Here is a 26008-nt window from a genome sequence, read left to right as displayed (position 1 = left end):
AACAGCAAGGCTGTCTGAAACCATTTCTCATCATATCTTGGCTCACCCAAAGTCAGGGAAACAGATGGAATTAAGGGAAGAGTTAACAACAAAGAGAAGCAAACGTCAAAGACCTGGAGAGATCTGCTGCCAGCCTTCACTCCACTCTACCGAGATAAGCACTAAAAATAAAATACATACCATGATCTCCTTCCTACCAGTGACAGGGAAAAGACACGAACTCAGTACACACACACACATACACACACACACACATCCCCACCCCAAACACATCCCACACACACACACATACACACACTCACACATACACACACACACATACACACACACACACATCCCCACCCCAAACACATCCCACACACACACCCTGTGCCCTGATCTTGATGAATAAGCTGGACAAAACCTCTAACATTCTTAAATGAAAATGAAGGCAAAGCACAGAGCACAATAAAGGAAAGAACCTTCTGAAAGATTTACTGTAGAAACTGAAGACAAATCAACGGGCTCAGCGTTGACTTATATCAGGAAAATTTAAGACAATGTACTCTGCTACAATAAGAGACTAAAAGGAGATGGTAAAACAGAAACTGCCAGAGAGTTACAAAAGGGAATGAGAAAGAAAAATCTGCAAAAACTAAAAATGAATTTGGAGATAATATACAACAGACACTTCATTCATTCAACCCCAAATTACTGACACTTGTTCTTTATATACCAAGCCCTGCCAAGTCAGTGACACAGACAGTCTGAGCAATGCTCACAGGAAGGAACAGTTAGAAGCACTCAAAGAGAAGTTGACAGTTCTGGTAGAGAAGCCACAGAAAACCAGTTATGAATGATTGGTGTGTATTTAAAAAAAAAAGTTACTATGGCAATGTAAAAAGAAATCATACATTGGGGGAAATCCTTGAACTGCAGAATAAATGTACATATGAATTATATACATTTTTATTTAAGCATATTTAAGGGCAAATAATTAGGAAAAAATAGAATTTAAACCTGTAGATGCTGTTAGGCCCCCATGTTATATAAACAAATCTGAAAAGGCAATCAGAAAGAGAACGTATTCAGGCTGACTTCTTACCAAATTTAGATGTCAACAGGGACAACTACCATGTGAATCCTGTGGTTATAAAAAAAGATATCATGTGTGTCTCTTATGCCCAGGCAAATCAGTGGTAAATACTTCATCCATGAACACTTTAATTTTCTTTAAAGATTTATTTTTTTTTAATATATATGAGTACACACTGTAGCTGTACAGATGGTTGTGAGCCTTCATCTAGTTGTTGGGAATTGAATTTAGGACTCTACTCGCTCCAGTTGGCCTGACTCACTCAGTAAGTACACTGTAGCTGTCTTCAGACACACCAGAAGAGGGCGGGTGGTTGTGAGCCACCATGTGGTTGCTGGGATTTGAACTCAAACACCTATGTGAAGTCTGGGGGTGACAGACGGAGTGCCTACCTAGCATGCACAAGTCCCTAGATTCAAATCCCTAGTACTGGGAGATAGAGAGTATATTCATTTAAACACAGAACTTATGCTAAATGTTTTAATACACACAAAATAGACATATAATAAAACTTCCGAAAGAAACAAAAAAACAAGCAATATGTTCTACTACCTGCATAAAGTTCTTTAGTCTTAACTTGCAATATTTCTCCTGCTGATCTCAGTATTCAATATGAAATCAAAGTGTTAAACAGTTCTTTTTTTTTTTTTTTTTTTTTTTTTTTGGTTTTTTGAGACAGGGTTTCTCTGTATAGCTCTGGCTGTCCTGGAACTCACTTTGTAGACCAGGCTGGCCTCGAACTCAGAAATCCACCTGCCTCTGCCTTCCGAGTGCTGGGATTACAGGCATACGCCACCACTGCCCGGCAAGAATTTTTTTTTTAATCATCTTCCAAATACTGAAGACAGCACAGACTGCAGGCAAGTTTCAGAGCCTTCAGAATCCAGACAGAAGGCACTGAAGAGAGTCTTCTACTAGCAGCCTTTGGATGAAGATGTAGAACTCTCAGCTCTGCCTGTGCCATGCCTGAATGGATGCTGCCATGCTCCAACCCTGATGATAATGGACTGAACCTCTGAACCTGTAAGCCAGCCCCAATTAAATGTTGTTTTTTTTATAAGACTTTCCTTGGTCGTGGTGTCTGTTCACAGCAGTAAAACCCTAACTAAGACAGAAGTTGGTATCAGGGACTGGGGTATTGCTGTGATAGGCCTGACCATACTTTTATTTGAAAGAATGTGGATTTAGGGACTTTGGATTTGGAACGCAGTGGAATTCTTTAAATGGGGTTTAATGGGCCATCCTAGTAGGAATATGGAAGACTTTGTTGCTGGGAGTAATTTGAACTGTGTTGACCTGGCCCAAGAGATTTCAAAGGAGAAGAATTTCAGAATGTGGCATAAAGACTGTTTTTGTGGTATTTTGGTAAAGAATGTGGCTACATTTTGCCCTTGTCTGAAAAGTCTACCTGAGGCTAAGGTAAAGAGACTTAGATTAATTTCATTGACAAAGGAAGTTTCAAAAAAGCCCAGTAGTGACTTTGTTCTCTGGTCAAGTCTCACAAAGAGAAGTCTGAAGAAGCATAGCAAGCTTAGAAAGGAAAAATATAAAATATATGGTTTGAGTATTAAAGGGGTACCAGGAAGTGAAATGGAGCAAAATCCTGTGTTCTAGGAGATAACAGATTAAGGGAGTGGGACTTGGGGCAAGATCCTACCCCACTAAATTTCGATCCAGGCATGGTTGTACACACCTTTAATCCCAGGAGACAGGCTGATCTCTGCGTACAAGGCCAATCTACAGAGCAAGACCCAGGATAGCCAAGCTTAGGCAGTGGAGGATTTGGAAAACAGAAAGCCAGTGACAATGTAATAGTACAAGCAGGTCATGTTCTAATTTCTGCAAGCAGCAGAACTCGGCAGCTTCAGCCTTGTGGCTCTGGCTCTAGAGTTAAGAGAAGGAACTACTGCAGTGATTAAGAAGAGACCAGCATCACTGAGGCGAAATCTTCTGGGAAGTGTTTTCTGTGAGCACATAGAAGCTGTGTTCCAGAGATAGTCAAGGTTGCATTTCCCTCTGCAGCTGTACTTGGTAATGGGAAAGAGTCACTAAGTGGTGCTGGTTTTGAAAGCATGAAGGGGTTATGAAGAGCAGCTGAGGCTTGGCACTGTGAGAGAGAGGCCATGAAAGGCCATTGGTGAAGGTGCAGCCTCAGTTGCAGTTGATGGCCCAGGGCTGAAAGGGTCAGACAAAAGATTTGAGGCTTGGCACCATGAAGAGAGTCTATGAGAGGCTATCGGTGAAGCCAAGTTGGAGTGGAACACCCCAGTGTATTGGAGATGTCAGTACCATGGGATGATCACCAAGAACAGCAGCTGTAGTGGAGTGGATCAACCTGAGCTTAGGAAGGGAATGTTTAAGTATGGCCCCCATAGTGCTACAGAGGACAGAGATGGAGAAGTGATGTCAGCCCTTAGCAGGAACCCAAAAGATCAAGTGGAATCCCAGACACTGAAACAAGAAGCTGTAACATTGAAATTGCCTTGGAGACTCAAAGATGTTAAAAATGCCAGAGCCATGGGATACATGCTGAGGAAAGCTGCTAACAGGGAGTGGAACCAGCCCAGGAGAAAGCAGTTTGTTGCAGTCAACAAAGATGAGAAAGGAGTGGAGATCTGATGCTTTGACATCATCCATGGAGATGCAGTGTTTGGAGTTTGCCCAGCTGGTTTCCTGTCTTTCTTTGAGGATTACATTTAAGTGATTGAATGAATCTCAGAAGAGACCTTGAACTTTGGACTTTTAACATTGTTGAGACTGCTATAGACTATGAGACTTTGAAAGTTGGACTAATGCATTTTGCATCATGCTATGTTTAAGTATGGCCCCCATAGACTCATATTTTTGAACTCTCTATGGGGAGTGGAATGTGATGTTTGTATATCCTTGGACCAGGGAGGTGTGGTCTTGTTGGAATAGGTGTGACCTGGTTGGAGTAGGTATGTCACTGTGGGTGTGGGCATAAGATCCTCACCCTAGTTGCCTGGAAGTCAGCCTTCCACTAGCAGCCTTTGGATGAAGATGTAGAACTCTCAGCTCTGCCTTTGCCATGCCTGAATGGATACTGCCATGCTCCAACCCTGATGATAATGGACTGAACCTCTGAACCTGTAAGCCAGCCCCAATTAAATGCTGTCCTTTATAAGAAAAAAAAAAAAAAAAAAAAAGGCACTGAAGAGAGGGAGAGCCTGCAGAGAAGGGCAAGCCAGGAAGATAAGACAACATGTCTGAATGGTCAGGCAGCTCTTCCCAGGAATAGGGCAGAACTCTATAAACACAGCAACAGTCCTGAAGAGCCTACTGGCAAACACCTGCTATAGTCGAACTAAGGGAATTCAGGATTTTCTACATTTAGCCACTAAAAAGACCATGCATAAAACACAGACCAAGAAAAAAAAATGCCCTTAATAATTCACAAGTTTGCAATGTTCTTAGACTGTTTATAACTCCATACATTCACTGCTGTCTCTGAAAAGACTACTACAGAAATAAAATATGCATAAATTAAAATGTTACTGTTACCACTTACCAGTAAGATACGAAGAACAGTTTTGAGCCTCGTACTGCCTGTATGTTTACAATAAACAACAGGAATAAAATGCACAACACACAGATAAACCACTTGGGAAAGCAGAGAACAGAAGTTATACATACAGATCGGGGGACGAGTGAGTTACAGCCAGAATGTCTGCTTTCAGAAAAAGAGATTTATCTGAAAACAGCCATAGCAAGCCGTCAATAAAGTATTTCTGTGTAAACTGAGCTGGTCAGCTCTGCCCCCAATGGTACCCTGGACTGGAGAACAGTATGCCCACTGCCGGTCCAGGCAAGCAAGTCTGTCTGCTACACAGGATGGGAACATAATAAACACTCGTCTTCTCGGAAGCTGATAAGCTGAGCAATAACACGTGTGATGCTACTGGAAGCTATATAAGGTACCAAAATAGTAAGGTTAAAACCAGCCTGCACAGCCTGGAGGCCACATCTTTAACCCCAGTACTGTGATGCAGAGCAGGTTGATAGATTTCTGTGAGTTCCAGGCCAGTCTTGGCTACAATGCAAAACAGAAAGAAGAGGAAAAGAACAAAACAAACAAACAAACAAACAAACAAACAAAGGATTACAACACTCTGAAATTATCAACATAGAAAATACAACTAAAACCTAGTTCGGGGCCAGCAGCGAGGCTCAGCGACTTAAGCCTTGCTCCCACGGCTGACGACCCGAGCTCAGAGCCAGAACATACGCCGTACAAGGAGAAGACTGACTCTGCAGATTGTCTTCTGACCCCCACTCCCCCAAGCATACACACGTACTCACACAAAATTAATTAATTATTTTTAAAACTTGGAAAGTAGCACTAGTAAGTAGAATAGAAAATGTCCAGTGTAGCGGCACAATCCTTTAACTTCATTAATAATCATGTGTCTATATGTACGTATTTTGTGTTAACAGAACAAAATTCAACTATATGTTAGTCGGTAACAAATTCTAAAATATGAAAACCATACAGGCCATATTCTGTCTAAAAGACATAAAATGAGGAATAAATAACAGAACCTCACTCCTACAATGCCTACACTGCAGAGAGGCTCAGGCAGGGGACACAAGTTCAAGGACAGTTCATATGTGTCACGAGGCTGTCCCAGAAAACCGAAAATTAAAGAGAAAGGAGTAATGATGAATATCGTAAGTTTAGAACTTCTAACAAAGATAACAAAGAGAAGAGAAATGCAAAGCCTTATCTAACTTAAGTCAAGAAAACAATAAAGAACTGAAGGACTTTAATGAGTCATAGAAAAAGTGCCAAGACCTAGAGCAAATACAACAAAAGGGAAGGAAAGAGCATCCAAGAGCATCCAAGAGCCACAAGTCAACCCTCTGATAAAGAGCGTGACATAACACCCATATTTAAAGCACTAAAGTTAGAAGTCAAGCTGAATGTAGAGATTCCACCTGCAGTTCCAGCCCCTGGAAGGCTGAGGCAGGAAGATCAGGCTGACAAAGAACATCCTGTGCTACATGAGACCCAGTCTCAAGAAAACTGAAAAGGGGAAGGGACTAAGGGGAACAGAGAGAGAGGAGGGAAGAGAGGGGAAGGAACAGAGAAGACAAGTACATATGTGGCAGTGACCAAGAAACCAAGTATACATGATAAAAATAGAAAATACCAGATGCTAGAGGAAGAGGATTTTGATGCTAGCTTGAGCTACACAACAGGTTAGAGCCTAATTTAGGTAACACAGTGAAGGGCTCTGTCTCAAACACAAAATAAGAAAAAAGCCAGAGCCCTACCTGATACCAGATGCAAAGATCAAGTCAAACTGGACCAAACTGGACCAAAACATGGCATACACCACCCAAGTAAAGCTGTAAAACTCCCACTACAACTGAAAGGGGGCCGCTCACGACCGACCCTGGATTTTAACCATGGTTTCTTAACATCTGACAATGAAAGTAGAAGCAACTAAGAAAACTGACAAACGAGGCTTCACACAATTAGAAACTTCTCTGCTCAGTACAATTTTACATACAGCAAAGTCTGTTGGATGGCCTGACTGTTCTCACCCAACCCCATGAGATTTTGGCCTAGGGCATCCTTTTGAAGTTCTATAAATACATTAATAATGTTTAAGTTTAAAGTGATTTTAAGCCAGTTATGGTAGCACACACCAGCAAGATATGCTGAATAGGCAGCAACTAACACAAAGTCCATTTGAAAGGCCATATGGAAACCTACTTTATAAAAGCTGCCTAAAATATATACATATATGAAAGGAATCTAAATGAAGTCACCATATAGTGGGGTAGACAATGCCCCAAATGGACATCGTGACATTGTATGCCAGCAAGTAAAGGCTCCAGTGCCATGATTACATCATGACTAAAGGGGTCCCATGAATCCCACCTCACCTCCCACACAAATATCACAGGCTACTACCAAGGTAATTGGTTGTTCTCCACAATTTGGCAGTAAGGCCCTATCGCTAAAGACAGCACTTCCGCGTGCCATCAAATACAGAAGCTTTACCCTGCTGACTAGTGTTCACAGTGCTGAAAGATACATACTACCACAGAAGAAAAGCAGTCATCACTCTCATCCAGCTACACGCCCTGAACCTACAACCGTGTCCTGGCTGCAAGACATACCAGTACAACATTGGCACTTATGTCATGGGAATAACTAAGCGCTTCTTACAATCTGAATTTACTTGAGATGGAACCCATACCTGAAACTGCTAACGCCGTCAAAAACCTAACACTCAATAGGTCATGGGCCTAGCCTACTACTGTTATTTGCCAAAGGAACATAAAAATAAAATGACTCCTAATGACCTATTACTATACCCACAAATCAAAGTTTCAGTCAACTCTCACCAAAGAAGCTTTTTCTTGCACTAGATAGAAATTAATAACAATATACAGAGAATGAGAGACTTTGGAACACTCAGTCCTAAATGGGATGCCTTCATCAGAGGCTCCCCTCGAGACTCAGAGATCTGTGCAGAAGCAGTGGAAAGATTCTAAGAACCCGAAGTGATGGATGACTTCAAGGAAATAGTTTCTTCTAGACACAAAAGAAACAATGCACATAAGAACTCACCCAGCCTGGCAGCAGAACCAAACTTGTATAATTTTAGCCAGATGGGATCCAACACTGAGTGAAAAAAGTAGACATAAGGTCCCACCCGCAACCAAGAAGCTGTTTGTAATTGATACATGCTGGCAAAGGGCAACCAGTTCTCTATGCTGGAGTGTCAGCGGGCTGGCGCAAGAGCCGCACTCAGGCCAGGCCCCGCCCCATGCTTGGGAGGTGCTAGCAAACATAAAATGAACTCCATGTTTTTTTCTGTGTGAACTATTTTTTCATTTTGTTTTAATTTTTCATTTTCATACTTGTGTTTTGTGGGTTTTGAGAGAGAGAGAACACGCACATAAAGTTGGTTGGGTAGGGAGGTGGGAAGGATCTGAGAGGAGTTGGAAGAGGGAAAGAAATATAATCAAAATATACTGCATGAAAAAATATTTTAAATAAAAATAAAAAATAAGATAAAGTGATTCTTAGTACTCTAAATAACTAATGCATTTGTTAGGGTTTTTTTTCTTTTTTTTTTTTTAAGATACAATTTAGGGCATTTTTTGTTAGTGTGTTCTGTAGGCAATTTAGAAAAGAATACATAGATTACACAACAGAAGCCTGTTCAATAAAACGCAAATAAATACAAGATCATTTTAATGGCTGTCAGACTGTCAAAATCCAGTGGGGGCTAAAATGGACCAAAGCAGTAACACTGCCAACAAGCATGAAAGTAAGCCCATGTATACTCTTCTGAAAAGCAGAATCAAATGTTAAATAAGCTTAAGGCAGTAAGTATCACACAAGTGTACAAACAGGCATCCCCTACAACAGTCACTACAGCACTGCTTCTAAAATTGTCTTGATGAAATTAAAGTAAAATTTCATCAAGTACAAACAGTGATATAACCAGCTCTTCTGGCTGCTGATTTGTATCGTTTTTGCCAATTTCTATGGTAAATACTCCTACCACAGCAAATTTCAAACTGCCAAAGTGAAGGCACTGGGTTTTGTAAAGCTGAGATGAAACTTATAGAAGCAGCTTTTCCGAGCTGATGCAAACTAGCCACCTTCTATATGATTCAAATACACTGGGGACAGGAAGCCCTCTGGATAGAACACTGTGCCCAGCATGTGCCAGACCCTGGGTTCAACCACAGAAATCTATATACACACATATACACATGCACACCATAACACTACAATGCTAAAATGCATTGTAATTATGATGTGAACTTTTTATACTAACATAAGAATGCACAGTATATATTACTGAATAAGATATTACATATTGTACAGCTTATGGACAATGTGAATGACATGCATACTTCGTTATAATGTTCAAAAAGAACCATACCATAGTAATAATAATGCTACATTCTATTTAGAGTGTGTGTGTGTGTGTGTGTGTGTGTGTGTGTACACAAAGAAACAATAGGATTTTCATGCAGTATCTAGGATACAAGATTTTCATTTTAAAATAGAATATACCAAAAAAATCAACAAATGTGGCTTGATAATAATAATATAAAAAAACCTACTGAATAATACAAAATCAAAGGGGAAAAAAATCAATCAACAAACAAGTTATGTCAACTGCAGGATATATGACAAAAAGCTAATCTCATTTGTATGCTTAGAGCACATAAATAAGCAAAAGAAATGAGGCTACAAGTCAAAACAACAACAACAACAAAAAAAAAAACCCTAGAAATTCAACTAAAAATAAATATAGCCATGATGACTGTCACTAGTGATTGAATACTGATTTTTAGATTTCAAATGTAATGGTTCCCCATAATACAGCTCACAGTGGGAATTAAATACAATTGTTTAGGAATGATATTGTTTTTTCATATCTTCTGACCCAGAAGTAGAAAATATATATATTCTACATATATCTTTTTTTTTAAACTACCTACCCAGAACTTCATCAGGTATTATTTGAAAAAGAAACATTGAGTATCAGCATTGTGGTGAATGTCTTTAACCCCAGCACTCAGAAAGCAGAGAAGTGGGGTTCTTTGAAATCACTCTTAGGAGTTTGAGTCCAGCATGATATACACAGTGTTCCAGGCCAACCAGAGCTACAGGGTGACCCTGTCTCCAAAACAAATAGAAGGAAGGAAGGAAGGAAGGAAGGAAGGAAGGAAGGAAGGAAGGAAGGAAGGAAGGAAAGAAAGAAAGAAAGAAAGAAAGAAAGAAAGAAAGAAAGAAAGAAAGAAAGAAAGAAAGAAAGAGTAAAACTTACATGTCAAAACAGAAAAGAACTGCTAGGCTGAAGAAGTGGCTTAGTGATTACGAGCACTGTTGCCCTTGCAGAGGACCCAGGCTCAGTTCCCGGCACCCACACAGTGGTTCACAACCATCTGTGAGTCCAGTTCCAAGGGACTGAATGCCTTCTTCTGACTTCCATGGAAAGCAAGCACACATATGGTATACACATACATGAAGGTAAAGCACTTATATACAAAGTATAAAATATTTCTTAAAAGAACTGAACAAATTTATGTAATTTCTCTACCTGGAGCATCATACACCCATCTCAGATGTAGATGTGAACTCTGTCACACCACACAGAGCATGCTCACAACTGCAGTTGTGTCACACCACACAGAGCATGCTCACTACAGTATTAAACTGCAGGGGTGTGGTCACACCTGTACAGAAACACTAAAAACACAACAGAATAGAAAGAACAGCGCCCAGGAAAAGGCCATAGCTCTAGATTATATTGGAACATTCTGGATATAATTATGAATTAATCTTAAAACCACTTTTTCAATTGTGTGTGAAAAAAACTACACTTCTATAAATGAACAAAGGACAAAAATGTAATTAACAAAATGGAGTGTTATATATTCAAAGGTTAACATAAAAATATATTTAAGAGTATAAAAAATTTCAAGTGAAAAAAACGTTTTCTTGTCTCACTTAAACTTTATATTAAGTACAATGTTTTTCTCACTTTTTTTACTATATTAGAAAGAACTAAACCACCTGAGAAAATATTAAGTGTTCATCTCTTAATTCTAAATAGAGAATATAAATTCAATACCAAGGAAGAATACCCTTATTAAATTTATATAAATATGAAAGTTAATTCTGTAACCAGGTGACTTGGGTCTACTGATGCACAAGGCATTAACTAACTAGCCCTCAGATACATTGTAATTTGAGTAACTCAGACTCTAGGGATTCAGGAAAACCCTAGAGAAGACTCGGTTCCCAATGTATGCATGGTCTGGAGCAGAAGTTCTACAAAAAATATGTTTCTCAAAGGTCTTTGGTTTTATCGTTTCCTGTAATGAAACAACTCTACCAAGAAAATGCAAGAAGCTAATCAGAATCCCAGAAAAGCTATGGCACCTGTCACTGGTGATAAAAGACAGTGTCTAGCATTGACACCTCTAAGGGAACATCTTAAATGACCCCAATATAAGAAATATATGAATGAGCACTCACTCTAGAGGCAGAGGCAGGTGGAGCTCTGTGAATCTGAGAGTAGCCTGGCCTACACAGTGAGTTCAGGACAGCCAGAGCTACAGAGTGAAAGCCTGTCTCAAAATTTAAAAAAGGTAAGAATAGGCACACAACACTGATTGTTGGACACCGCAAGTTCCTTTCCCTCCAAACTCACCGATGCAAGCCAGGATCATGCTACAAGGGCTCAGAGTTAAGGCAGATCTTTCGTTTCATCAAAAAGTGAGTCGTGAAACTAGAGATTGTATCTTTTTATTCTAGCACCCAGTTCTTTCAAATTATTCATTTTCTCAAAACATATTTACCCACATTTTGACTCAAGAAATCCCATGCAGTTTTTATTGTGCAGCTCCATTTTCAATGCTGGTCCATTAGAAACAGGCACTAGGCATTCTTGGAAAATGTTAAGGAAGAGGGTTCAGGTAATTCGCTTATAGAACAACGGGCTCAGCAACCACCTGGTGTGGGCTCAAGGCTCAGTGTGCAGGCCCATATTCAAGTCTTTTTAGCATCTATACTAGAGCACTGGGGATATGGCTCAATTAGAGGGGCATGCAGGAAGTCCTGGGTTCCATCCCCAGTACCACTCTGCACTGAGCATGGTGGTCTAGGCCTATAAACCCAGCACTTAACTTAGGAGGCAGAGGAACTCAGAATCATCCTCCTCGGCTACATGGTGAGCTCTGCTACATAATGAATTCAAGACTAGCCTGAAAAAGAAAAAAGCCTGCAAGAGATTTAAAGATGGTGACCTCCTTGATAGTGCCAAGGCTGAAATGCCTAAGTTCTTTCTGCAAGACAAGCCTCTACATGAGGATGAATCTCTCTGGCAACAATGGCTCGTGATACTGCTTATCTTCTTGTTGCTTTGGGCAACTGAAATGTGCTCGGCTGTAGGAGAAACAAGCCAAATAAAAGCATTTCCTGGACAAGGATGGCTCAAGACACTCCCTCATAACTTATTACAGGAGAGCAGGGTTCTCAGAACATATTGCTAAGTACCTCAAAGAGTTGTCAGAAAACAAAAAATAAGAAAAGCCGCGGTGCAGCCGCGCGGCAAACTTTCTTTTTCGATGTGAATGGCTCTTTCTAAGACTCTGCTGTGCATGAGCTCTGTGCTATTTCTACTCTGCAGGAGAGTGACAACAACACACAGTCCTCCCAGCCAACCCAAGCTTCCTTGACTGTATATCTCCCACTTCACCACCTGAGAGGAACGGCACCATGAGGAGAGAAGGCAGATCAACGGGTGCACTAGGGAGCGAGCTGGAGATGCAGCACTGACCTGCTCTTTGTGACAGAGGCCACGGAGTAAGCAACTGACATTTCTCCTTTGTTCTGTGCTCTCCATCAGAGATTGGTGAAGACATAGCCACAGGGCCCTACCACAGCAGCACCCTCTGCCTTTCCACACCTTGGGTCCCATCTCTGTCCTCTGCCCTGGGACCATTCTGGCCCTAAGACTGTGCAACCACAAACCCAAGAGCAAAGCCAAGAGCCTGATACTGAGATGACAAGAAGACAACAGCCCAAGGAAAGGAGGGCTTGCTTGGCAGAGTCAGTCAGAGCCTGGCACCTCTGCAGATCTGGCTCTTCTCAGCATTCCCAAGACCTCAGTGAGAATCCTGATGTTGCTTCTTTGACCACAGCCCTTCTAGAGATAGACAAGTGACACAGGAAGTTGCATTCTTAAGGTTCCTCTTAACTGTGCACATGCCAACTAGAATGGTGCAGCGGTCAGAGCATCAAATACATCTAAAACAAAAAGGTATGACATTCCTTCTACACAGATCCCTGTCACAGACATTTTCCTGTGTTCAAGCCCTAAGAAGATAGGGTACCGTGATGTAATGATGATGAGCACAAACGCTCTACTTACTGATGCATCTTTCCTGCTAGCTTCAAATGTAAAAGAGGTCCATCCCTGCCCCAATCCCCAAGCTGTGTCCCCGTGTCCCTCTTTGGAATATGAAGCCCTCAATGCCCACTTCACAAGCCCCGCCAATGATCACTCACAGAAAATGGGGAGCAGAGATTACATGTAAACTAGCCCAGTGAGACAACTAAAGGATCAAGTAAGAAGAAGCTGGCATGGGTAGTTTTTAAAAAAAAACAAAAAAAGACCCTTGCCTAAGCAGACAGGGCACAGTGAGGCCTCTCAGCTCCACCCCATGCCGCCGCCCAGGATACTGCCTTTCCTGCAGGAAGCAGGAGACTCATGCTGATATGACAGAAGGATTTTGATACCACTCCCTGTGAAGACAGAGCCATTATCAGCAGCATGCCAGGCAGCAGGAGGGAGCGCTGGGCAGCTAAGGCCTCAGTCTCAGGCCTTGCTTACTGAGCACCCAGTCCTTCCCACCACCGCCATTAGCAGGGCTGCTTGTATCACACAGGACTTACTGCAGCAAGGAGAGAGATCCAAATCAGGACCCACTAGATTGGCAATGCTTCCTTGTAAAGCTCCTGAATTGGGAGGAGGTGCCCTCCCCACTCCCACATACTCAGACCCCTCATCCACAGAGCGAAGTACCTGAGAGCCAAGGTTACAGAAAAGAAGAGTTCCGAAGTTCACATGGTCCTTGGAAATCCTTCTCCTTTAATTTCTTCATTCTATGTCTCCATACAACAAGCAAACTAAACAAATGAACAGAATTACCCCCTAAGATCACTCTATAGGGGAGAAAAAATTTCAGGACAAGTAGGACAGAAATGCAGAGTGCCTTTTACAGGTTGGGGGAAGATATTCAGCACGATCCACAGCACGCCGTAACAGCATTTGATTATTTCACAAAGCCAACCTGCCATTGTTTCAAACTGGCATGTGACTTGTCAATTCTCAAAAATATACAAGCGCTACAGAGTGAAGAGTTAAGTACCCTGCAATTCTTTTAAGGGCAAACTACGAACAAGAAAGAATTAAAGTCATTCTGTATTATTAGAACAAGTTGCAGGAAATGGGTCATCTCTCTAGGACAAGAGGAAAATTGCATCTGCCATGTACAGAAAGGATATACACATATTACAAGGCAAGCACTCTGTGAAGTATGCTAAAATATCAATGCAAGTGGCAAAAATACTACTGCATCTTTACCTTGAAACACATACATGCCCCCTAAAAGAGCATACCCTCGGCTGACTGGGTCTAACAACTCATCCTCCCTAATGACCTGCACAGAAATGCAATCAGACAGAGACAACTGAAAGGCACTCATGTAACTGAGACCAGAGTGCTCAAAGCACTGCATAAGGAAGGTGTGCTGTTACACCACACATGCTGACAGCCCACAAGACCATCCCCATTCTAGCAAGCACACGGTATCCTATTTGCAAACCCAGCAGCCCATTAGATTATCCTGCACTGGCTCACTAACTCTCTGCTGGTAATCATGAACCAATCTCAAGTCCCTGCCCTCTGGAAAGGAAGGAAGAAGGAGTTGACATTGTGTTCGGTAATGACGTATTTTGCTTTGCAGACCACAGTACGAAAGTGCAAAAGAAAGCCAGTTGTCTCCTTTACTGATCACAAACCCTTTTCTTTTAATGTGTCAAAACACTCAACTTCCCCAACCAGCTCATTGCCACATGATGTCTGACAAAACTGGGAAGTTCTCTAAGTCTGAGAAAATATTCATGCAGGGATGTGTAAAGACCCTCACTAGCATATAAGAGAATAAATGAATGGTAATATTCATATGGGGTACAGCACCCACACCTGTAAGTCTGAATAGAAGCTGGGCAAATCCCAAGTGCCTTTCCAGACAGCTGCAGCTACCAAGTGCCAAATGCCAGTAAAGAAGCCAAGGATAACACTGCTGCCCATACAGCAAAGACAGTATAAGAAAGGAATATTTAAAACAGTGGCTTTAAAACACGAAAGAAATTCTAATTCCAGCTTTTAACAAGTAATGACCAAAAAGAAAAATAGGGAAATTCTTAGATGAAGCAATTCATTCATGTTTTCAATACTCCAAAGAGGGGGTGAGGGGGAATCACAAGGTTACCTCCAAGAAATATGCATACTGGGTTCTAAACATAACTGCTCACTTCCTGTAGCAGAGCCCAAGCGCCTCGCTCTACCTCCTTTTCCTTCATTTGTGGATCAGTTCTTGTTCCCTCCTGTGAGGTTTCAGGAATATAATGACATTAATAACACTTCAGACCCCAACTGCACCACAATCCATTAAACACTTACTTGAAACTACTTTGTTTCTAAAGCAATCCAACTGGTCACAATCCCAGATTAACCTTGTAATAAATGAGCACGGGATTCTGAAATTTCAAAGGTCTTGTGTGTCTAACAGCACTCCAGCGGGACAACTGTATCTACTGCTTTTCACCCTGAAGCAATGTGACCAGTAAACTGAAGGAGAAGCTGGGAGACCACAAGCACTCCACTACCTCCTAAAACACGAGGCCTCTGACTGCGTGCCCTAGGTGGCACCACTCGACAAAGAGAGTGGAAAATGGTGAACAGACAGAAGATACCCATCGGAGAAAAGCAGGACACTCGCATCTATTCCCTCCAACTGCTCTTCTTTCTTGTGGGAATCCAGCTGCCTCCACACTCCTGTAACTGGAACTAAAGCCAAGGTAAGATCAGCTATGCTTGGTGTGATGCTAAAACATAAAGATCCAAGAGCCACCATCTTGACGCTCCAGGAGCCTCCAGAGAACAATGGTCATCAATAGCATCACAGTTACAAGCACACGCTGACCTGTTCGGTGCAAATAATGCACATGCATTCAGGAAGTCACATTCTGCAGACCAGCACCTTCCCTGCCTGAGTGAATTCCAGAAGGGCTCCTACGGTGCCCTATAACATGTTTGGCCTTTTCTTTTGTATGAAGAAGCACCAAAAAAAACCAGCCAGCAAGGCAACACAGACAACAACCAAGAAAAAACAAGCTGGAGACTTGCTCTGTCCTTCCTGTTGGCACATAACTAAGCAGTGTTTCACGTAGCACATAACTGCACACAGAAGTGCTTAATATTTCATTATGTGGACAACTAGGAGGAAATTCTGGAGGAAAAGTTATTTTCCAGTAATTGGTAAGTATTTGTTTAGTCAGTGGCTTTGAGAGATCTTCATAATTTAACTTATGGACAATACTAATTTTGTTCTTAATACTGAACTATAAAGAGGCTTAAGGTGTAGCTCACTATGGACTAGCACACTTGGGTCCTTAGGTTCAATCCCCTGCACAAAAAAAGGAAAAAATAAAGGCTTTTAGCAAAAACTCAGTGCTGTCTTCAGAAATGACACCTATGAAGGCTGACCACAGGGCTAACTAATATGGGAAATTCTGTTTGGAGCTCACAGTTTGTTTTTCTGTATAATGTAGATTCACAACCACTTTAGACTCTAATTCGTCCTGTCAGTACGTGTAGGTCCTTTTGCCTTATTGCTACTCATTAGATAAGAAATCAGTCAGACGTCTACATATCAGTGACATAACAAATCAAATGTGATCATGAAATGCCCTCTATTACATTAGCTACAGCTGCTGACACAGAACAGTTGTCCGGATCTGAGAATAGCTTTTGCTCGTGTCACTCCATTCAGCAAGAGAAAATACTCTGTTCACTGTGCACTCAGTTACTGCCACCGACGGAATTACCAACAACCGTACGTCTTCCCTTCTATTGCTATTTCACACTTCCCTAGGATTAATTCTGCACAACCTTAATGACTACCTAAAAGCCACTGCAGAGATCCTACATTTTGCTGCTTCTTCACGGCTTGCTTCTTCAGCCAGGAAATGGGAGTTTAAATCTACGACTACAAATCTATGCATCCGCCTCAACCCAGTACACCAGACCTGCAGGAGACAGCCCCTGCACAACAGGTCTGCAGATAACAACAGCCCCTCCGCCTTCTCAAGGAGAAACATTCCCAACCTGAAAATGGCTTCTCTCTTTCAAAACATCTCCTTGGCTCTCTATGTCCCTGCTTCAACAACCAATCAACAGTCCATTAACATCAACATCTCCTTGGCTCTCTATGTCCCTGCTTCAACAACCAATCAACAGTCCACTAACATCAACATCTCCTTGGCTCTCTATGTCTCTGCTTCAACAACCAATCAACAGTCCACTAACATCAACAGAGGAACAGCTCCCTTCAAAGAAAAACTGATCACGGATGCTAGGAGCAAAATCAGCCTGAAAAATTCTGTTCATTTTTTCCTCTACTACAAAGCTTGCCTGGATCATGAAGAAAAATCTTTTCCCTTTTCCTGCTAAGTTTAGCATATCACATACAGCCTCATAGTTACAAAAGCTGTTTCAGGTCCTTAAAATTTCATCTGAAATACAAACACTAACTATCTTTACCAAACACTCCTGAGAACTGAACACCTCGCAAAGAGGAACTGAGTCAGTTTTTCTAAATAAAAAAGGAGCTAGCAGATTTATTCCCGGGAACAAGACAGCTCCTGAATTGTTCTGATTCTCTTTTCTACCCCTACATACATATGTCTGAACAGATTTACACAGCATAACTTCACAGCAGGGTTTTAACTTAGGCCAAAGTTCTCTAATGAGGAAATGACTTAGTCCAGGACTGACAGGTATATGACAGATAAGCGATCCACATAGCTCCATGAAAAAAAGTCTTCCTCTGAAGGCTCCGTCACAGTCAGCCCTACAGCTTGGGTTTCTGAGGAATGTCCCATCTCAGCATTCGGATATAAACATTTTGCTTTCTCTGTTTTGTTTGTTTGTTTGTATGTTTTAAGGAGGAAATACATCCCAACAAACATTGTTATTTAGAAATGTATTAAACACTTTAAAGATTAAAAAGGCATTAAAAAGAAAAAAATTGTCAGTCTTTATAGCAACACCATATTTTGGTATCTCCAATATGTTTACATTAGAGGGTTCAGGGCAGCCAATCCTGACAGCTACTGAGAGCGAATTGGAAGGATGCTTAAATGTGCACAAAGCAACTCTCTCTAACTTAAGTTGGACACAGCCCCAACTCCCAGCCTCCCAGGTCCCTTCTTGCTTTACACCTGCAACCTTCAATACAAATACCAGTTCCTAACTGTCTGTACTTAACCAGCTGAAGTTCCCGCATATCAATGTATGCATTAATCACAAAAATCGTTTTGATAATCAGAGAAGGAATATTAAAAATTCACTATGACAAATGCGTAATGGGAGAAATGCATACATAGAATGAAAGGTGTGAACTAGCCTGTATAAGCAGTAACCAAAGTATAGAACAGACAGGTCTTCCTCACACTGACATTCTATAAGCATGGCTGACTCTGAGCTAATGGTGCATGCCTATGACCTCAACTGGTCAAGAGGATAAAGTAGGACACAAATCGGAAGCTTCCCTTGACATCTTAGTGAGCCTTGTCTCAAAAAGTAAAAAGAGAGCGGGGGCTCCATGTTGGAGCACTTGCCTAGCAAGTGTGAGATTCTGGGTTCGATTCCTAGTATCAAATGCTACTCCCATTCTAACATACCCAGCACAATACACACCCTGCTGGGATGCACATCTAACTCATGGCTCAAAGAAGCGTATGATTATCAGCAAGTACTGATTAAGACCATTCTTCCAGATCTGTCTTAGAAGCTGGGATGTAGAAGTGAACAAAAGAACACAATCTTACCCTCAGGAGTTTGCAGAAAGGAATATATAAAAAGGCTGAAATGTCGATTTTATTCCTTTCAAAAACCAAATGCATATTCCAGTTAAGCCTGACCTAAACTTGTCTCCTTTCAATAGAAAGAATCCATCAATAAAAAGGGATTGCTAATTTGATGACTAAGGTCTACAGAGTAAAGATTTTAAACACATGTAAAAAGATCAGGTCAATGAGGAGGGACGAGATATCTTTAAGAAACTGAATAAAATTTCCCAGTGAATATCTACGACCTAAAGCCATTTGGTCCTCAGAGACTTGAAGACAAATCAGTAATTAAATGCTGTGATCTATGTACCACCAACAAAAATATCTAATGAATATTCATGATATTCAATTTTATAGGCAAGACAATATATACTTCTATACCTAGTAAATGTTGAGTATCAAATATCTTCTTTATATCCTATATAGAATACAAAGTTTTCTTTGAGGTGTCAAAGAAAACAAACACTAATATGAGGGAACTAAATAGAATAAGACAAAAGTTACTAAGTTAAAATGAAACTCTCGACTGTGATGAAATAAATGTCAGAGATCATTCTTCAAGAATGAGATCAAAATGTGTAAGCTCTGTAGAATAAATGTGGAACACACTGGCCTAACTGATGGATAATGACTCAAAAGAGCCCAGATTTTACAGGCACACTTGATTATCTAGTCAGATAACCAGTTTTGTGATGCGTCTATATTTTAATAAGTAAATAATTAGGTGACCAATATATTGCACCCCTGTGGAACAAACCCTTCCCATTAAGTGTCAACCCTGAGTTAATACTTACTTTGAAAACAATTTTACACAGAACTTCAACACAAGCATGATCCCTCCATGTAAATAAGAGATCAAAGATGTAAAAAGAACTTTAAAATGTGATGACATACATTCTATGATCTCCTCTGGATGGCTGTTGGTAAAATGAATGAAAGAACTAGGAAATGAAGACTACTCACAAGGCAGCACACCAAGAAGGAGCCCCTCCCCCAGATGCTCCCTTGTTCAATTCAACACTCATTTTCCTGCTAAAGTCATACCCAGACAGAGAGAGAGAAGTCTACCCTTAATGTCTATCATGACTACACAAACAGTGTGGATACCGCACTTGGGAAAGAAGCCCCTCCAGGCTGAGGGCAGCCGTGGTTGCTAAGGATGTCCAGGGCGCCCGCTTCTGACTGAGAACTGTATGGTTTTTAAATGTTGCTCGTGGATGTAGGTGCTGAGTAAGTGGCAGGTTTCCTACCAGCTCCAACAGCCTGTCATTGACGGGTGAGGTGGGGCCAGGTTAAACCCTGCTCCATCTAGAATCAGTGCGGGAGGGCCGCCACACACCTACAGCTACCACTTTCTTAGCTGGAGAACTGGGGGGGTTTCCCCCTCGGGAAATCACTTCCACGTTCGTTTTTTAAAGCATGGTATATTATTAAAATACACAGCATGTAATTAAGCATCTCTCTAAGTGTATTCCCCTCTCAGGCATGTAAACCTAGGCCCTCTGACAAACCTAACTCATAGCTGCTGGGAAACCTGGAGCTGTCAAATTTCAGGCAAATAAGTTTGGTCAATGAGACCTCAAATGCCCTGTTCCTAGCTAAACACAAACATATGAAGACTATAAACAAAGGAAAATTAAAAGCCAGGTCTAAGAGAAAAATCTCTAAAACACGTGTCTTTCCTCTTAATTGTATACTGGATCAACATATATTTATCCCACTTGCCCTTGCTTCTCCCTTCTCAATTAAAAAAAAAAAAAAAAGATAAGACATTCCATTTTCAGCCTTGAGAAGAAACAGAAATGATGAGGGTGGACAGGCTTACCCAGTTTCCCCATTGCTCTGGCTTATTCCCCCTGAAACCCATCTTTCTAGTCAGCCCCTTGCCTTCTAGTCTTTATGAACACATTATATGTGCACATTTACCTAACTGGATTTCAATATAAAGACCTTGGTTAAGGGAAGGGAACAGCATTGGGAACCATGTGTGATTATGATATTTTGCTCCTGACGATAAGCAAGCCAGGCCCCAAGGTAATGGGTTCTTGGAGCCAGCACATGGAATGCTCCAGATAGCAAAAAAAAGAAAAATGAAAAGAAAAAAACGGGGGGGGGGGGGGTGTCTTCTCAAATCCCAACAATGCAACATTCTTTTCTTACAGAAATGTTTGTGAAGCGGTAACAAATAAACACAAGTGCAGACATTTTTCAGGCCTGTTCCTGCAAAGCAGTTCTTGCTTCCTACCACAATAGCAATAGTTATGTCATGCTAGCTTGTACATGGACCCTGATCGCTTGATTCCGAACACTCTCTCGGAGATAATAATCAATATAGCTCCTATTTGAAAATAGCATTTTCTTGCTAATTTCATGTTAAGGGAGAATGTTGGGTTGTTGTTTTGTTTTGTTTTGTTTTTTTAAACGCGATCAGAGGGAAATTTTCTCTCACTCTTCCCGTTTTTTCTTGGAGCCCAGATGGCAAGATACTAAAATGTCCGTTTTAAACAAAAGGTTTCTGTTTGTTTCCAGGAGAGTAACTGAGAGGCTGCGCTGGTTTCCAGTAGAAACTGCTGTGAATTCAGGCATACATCTGGGTCGCCTCATTAAACAAAAGACACCCGTCTGCTGTCAACAACCACACAGTACAACACTCCCGGATCCTTCATCTTTATCCGGAAGGAATGGTTCATAGAGACGCCTGTCACCATCCACTGGCCATGCAACTCTCTGGGGTCACTCCTGTCAGTGGCCTGGTGGCTACAGTATAGCACATTTGGGCTAGTCTTCCCGCCCCGCCCCTGCCCAGTACGTTAACCCGGGTTTATTGGAGCGCCAGCCAAGGCTTCCTCAGCACCTTTCCTAGCAGAATCCAGACCGGGGTCTGCTCCCCGTTTCCACCCTTCCCTCTCCACCCCACAACGCGCCACAATGGACGCTGGCCGACCACCGCACTGCACGCCATTGCCCACCCGCGCCGCTCGCGCGGACGCTCAGCCGTCCCGCAGACGCTGTGCACCGAGCACGGCCCTAGCTGACACCAAAGGCGCACGCCGCGGATCCGCGCCCGGGAGCCCCGGCCCTCGGCCCCTGGGTGCGCGCGCGCGGGTGCGGGTGCGGGTGCCGGCCGGGGACGCGCGTGGGGAGGGCAGCGGCGAGCCGGGGCGGGGGGTACCGGGGCCCAAGGGCCGCACTCACCCAGCAGCAGCAGCTTGAGCTCCCGGCGGGCGTCGCGCTTGTCCCTGCGCAGCTGCCGCTCGATCTCGTCGTTGATCCTCCGGGCTTCCTTGGCCTCCTCGCTCAGGCAGCACGCCATGATGGACTCCAGAGTCATTCTTCCGAAGTGCCTCGCTGCAGCCCCGCCGGCGCCCTGCTCACACGCGCGCACACACGCCCTCCGCCCTCGCTCCCCCGAGGCAGCGGCGGCCGCGGAGCCCCGCCGCCCGGGCGCGCGTCAGGGACGAGCTCAGGGGAGCCGCGGTAAAGGAGGCGGCCGGGCCCGCAGCCCAGGCGGGCCGGGAACGAGCGGGGCCGGGAGCCTGGGACGCGCGAGGAAAGGCCGCCGCGCCCCGCCGCGCTCACACGCCGCCTTCTCGGAGAGCGCGCGGCCCTCCAGGCGCCGCCGCCGACGCTGCCCAAGGCTGTGCGCCCAGCGGCCCGAGCTCATCCACCGAGGCGGCCCCGCAGCGAGCGACCGCCGACGGCTCAGCGCGCCCGGCGCGCCCGCTCCTCGCCGCCGCCGCCGCCGCCGCCTGACTCGGCTCCGGGCGCCCTCGGCCTGCCCGCGCCCACTCGGCTCGCTCGCAAACCGGGCAGCCGGCCGCCGCGCGCTCCCCGCCTCCGCCCCCGCCTCCGCCGGACGCCCACCCGGCCCGATTGCCAGGCGCGCCGCGGCTGCTCAGTGCTCGCCCTCCCCCTCGCCACACACACACATTTTCTCCTTTCTCTGAACTGGAGCACAGATCCGGGAGGGGGCGGCGGCGGCGGGAGGAGGAGGAGGAGGACGGGCGCAGGGGGCGGGCACAGCGCAAGGGGCGGGACCGCGGCCCCTCCTGGACAGCTCGCGCTCTCCTCGCCCCGCCCCCGACTGCCCGCCCCGCTCGCCGGCCGCCTCCCTCTGTGCGAGCTCCGGCGCGGCGGTCACGGCCGTTGGAGCGGGTCCGGCAGGCGGACACCGACCTTCGGCTGCCGCTGGGCTGCCGGGGCGTGGTCGGCGAGAATATGGCGGCCTCGGCCTGCCCTCTGGCCGCTGGCGCTGCGGGAGCCCTGCCGGGAGCCCACGCGCTGCGCTCCGGGCCTCTCTGCAGCCGGGCTGCCCTTTCCTATTTCTAAAACGCCATTGGGAAGAAGCTGCCTCGAGTGGCCTCTGACCCAAGATCCATCTTAGAAGATGGGATGCTCTTTACTAGGGAAGAGAAAGGATTGTCACTGGCTCTCTGGGGGTTACTGAGGGATCTGTGGACGGAACTGTCCTCCTTATCTCCAGATAGGAATCTGAATCCTAAAGAGAAAAAAAGAAGCTGCCCAAGTTTCCAAGAGCCTCCTGATCCGTTCCAACTTTTCGGGTCACTGAGGTGGTTTCTGTTTTCCTACCAGCACACTACGTTAAACAGTCTGGTAATGTAGGATTGACCCTTCTACACCGTGACAGTTAAGGATGACTTCTGGGAGAACGCCAAGTAGTACAGAATGAAATGAAAGAGACAGATATGGTGGCTCACACCCATAAACTCCACACTCCACAGGCTGAGGCAGGAGAATTGCTTCCTGAGCAGTATGAGACCTTGTAGCAAAGAAAAGGGGGAGGGAGAGAGAATAAAATAGGAGAAAGTGAAGAAACTAGTATCATTGGAGCAAAATTCTATTTGGTTTTTATACTTCTAATTTGAGGTGGTTTACTAATAAATAGAAAATATCTTGTTCATTCAAGGTTGTATTGGGGAAAAAAAAAGGTTCATTCAATTCAGTGTGTCTCAAACATCAAGAGGAGAATCGTACTATTTTTCCTGACTTTATAGATAGAAGTGGGCGCCTCCACATTTCATGCTTTTCATAAACTGCTCCTGTTGATCTGGGCTGCAATGTAAGATCATACCCATTGCTGCAACTTAAGAATGAAACAAGTCTTGGACTTCAAGGTCTCTCCTCTGGTTTGCCTTATTCTCCACCACCACCACCACCACCCCACCCCATCCCCCACCCCCACCCCCACCCCCACCCCCACCCCCCCACCCCCGTGATACACTGCATGCATACATTCAGCCTCTATGCCAGGACTCAGATGGAGTTGTGGACGTAAAGTCTGTATGTAATACTCTGCTTTTAAAAAAGATACCTTGCCAAAGAAGCAAAGAAGCAAAGAAGGTGAACCTCTCACCCCTTTTATATGAATACCATCAGAGCTGGTGTAGACTAGCTGTGAAAATGAATATTTAGATACTAAAGATTCAGAGTCCAAGGCAGAAATGTAAAATAGAAGAATTGGGCAAGAATTGCAAGTAATACCCAGCCCCCCCTCGTGGGGGTGGGGGTGGGGTGTGTGTGTGTGTGTCCTAGAGAGACACAACAAGCTGGAAAACAAAACGATCAACATTTCATGTCTGGTTTCCTAAGGAGCCCCTGAGACAAATTGTGCCTTTAAAGTGTCAGTAATATATTTTGCTTAACTGACCTCTTTGTTTGTCACTTCTGTCTCAGCCCCAGGGACATGCCCTGGTACAGATATTTAAATTGACAAAAAAAAAAAAAAAAATCAACGTATCACTCACTGGAAAGAAATCAGGAAGTAAGGAATGCCAGCAATGCACAGGACAAAGTTATATAAGGACATCAAGAGGGAAACAGGAAGAGAAAATTCCAAGCATAAACCTTTGATGGATCTGGAAAGCATTTGCTAAGCAAGTGTCCCTATGACTTACATCAAACAAATGGAGTCCATACAGAAACTCACAGTGGTGTTGAGTGTGCTCTAGAAGAATAGACTCTAAATTATGCAACCGAACAGGGCTCATGTTACAAAATTCCAGTTCATTAAATCAACAAGCAGGGATTAACTGCTTAAATACAGTAAAGATGCAGTGAGGAGCACCCGGGGCCTACAGCATGTCCTCAAACTCTATAGGCATGTGGTCTTAAGGCATGGTGCAGCTCTGGACGGATACAGAAGAAAAAACTGGAGTTGATTTGTACAAAAATTGGGGTAAAGGTAAAAAGCATTTCAATGTACCCTAAAGAACATATAGGCTTAGCTCGGTGTACGAGCACACAGTCTTATCTGGAATAGCAGTCTGGCCTACTGAAGGAGATACCCTGTGGGGAAGCAAGGAAAAGAGGGAGGGAAGAAAAAAAGGAAGAAAGGAACAAAGAAAATCTCTACCGTAAACGTACACCACTTTAAAATAACAATTCCAAATCAAAATCACTGGAGACATACTGTGGGTTGATAAGCCATTCTGAGAACTCGAGGCCAATTACCGTAAGGCTGAAAGGCAAAACCACAAAATCCTACAAGCATTGAACTTCAGAGAAAACAGACTCTTATCTCCCTTGCGGTGTCCCAGTTCAGAAGCCTACCCACCCCACACACCCCAATTTATTGCCCAGCCTTCAGAGACCTGAGAAGAAAGAAAGAAAGAAAGAAAGAAAGAAAGAAAGAAAGAAAGAAAGAAAGAAAGAAAGAAAGAAAGAAAGATAGATCAGTAAAGACATATTAAAGGAATGGAGGAGGGATTCCAGGGTCCAAGAAGAAAAGGAAAAGGAGATCCTGAAGGGGAACCCAGACAGCAGGCTGTGTACAGTGCCTTTGTTCCCAGTCATTTATCATGGCTACTTCATAATATGTGGGGTGTGTCTGTGTTTCTGTCTGCCTGCCTGAGAGCAAGGACTTTCCTGTTCTCAAGGACTCAAAAGAGTGCTGAGACTAGAATTGGCCCCTCTTTGGCCTAGTCTATGTAGACCAGGCTAGCTTTGAACTCACAGATATCCATCTACCTCAAATGTGCTGAGAGCAATAGAACTCACCACCATACCCAGCCCAGAACATATATTATTTTTAATTGACTCTTATTTATTTCATGTGCATGGGTGTTTTGTCAGCTTTTATGTCTGTGCACCATGGGTGTGCCTAGTGCCTGTAAGAGGCCAGAAGGGGGCATCAGATTTCCCGGAACTTGACTTACAGATGGTTGTGAGCCATCATATGGGTGCTGGGAATTGAGCCCAGGAATGTC

The 26008-nt window shown here is 43.6% G+C and overlaps 1 protein-coding gene across 1 annotated transcript in view; it reads right to left on the bottom strand.

The window, feature by feature from the left end:
• The window catches only part of Gnaq (guanine nucleotide binding protein, alpha q polypeptide), a 255837-nt gene extending 233082 nt beyond the window's left edge, over window positions 1-22755 (bottom strand). The window contains exon 1 of the mRNA NM_008139.6: window positions 21978-22755. Coding sequence (NP_032165.3) covers window positions 21978-22113 — 136 coding nt within the window. The 5' untranslated portion in view covers window positions 22114-22755. The remainder of the gene's footprint in view (window positions 1-21977) is intronic.
• Window positions 22756-26008: the final 3253 nt, after the last annotated feature.

This window comes from Mus musculus, chromosome 19 (genome assembly GCF_000001635.26).
Source record: "Mus musculus strain C57BL/6J chromosome 19, GRCm38.p6 C57BL/6J".
Taxonomy (NCBI): Eukaryota; Metazoa; Chordata; class Mammalia; order Rodentia; family Muridae; genus Mus; species Mus musculus.
Note: the sequence above shows the minus strand (reverse complement) of the source record. Positions and strands in the feature narration are given on the sequence as shown.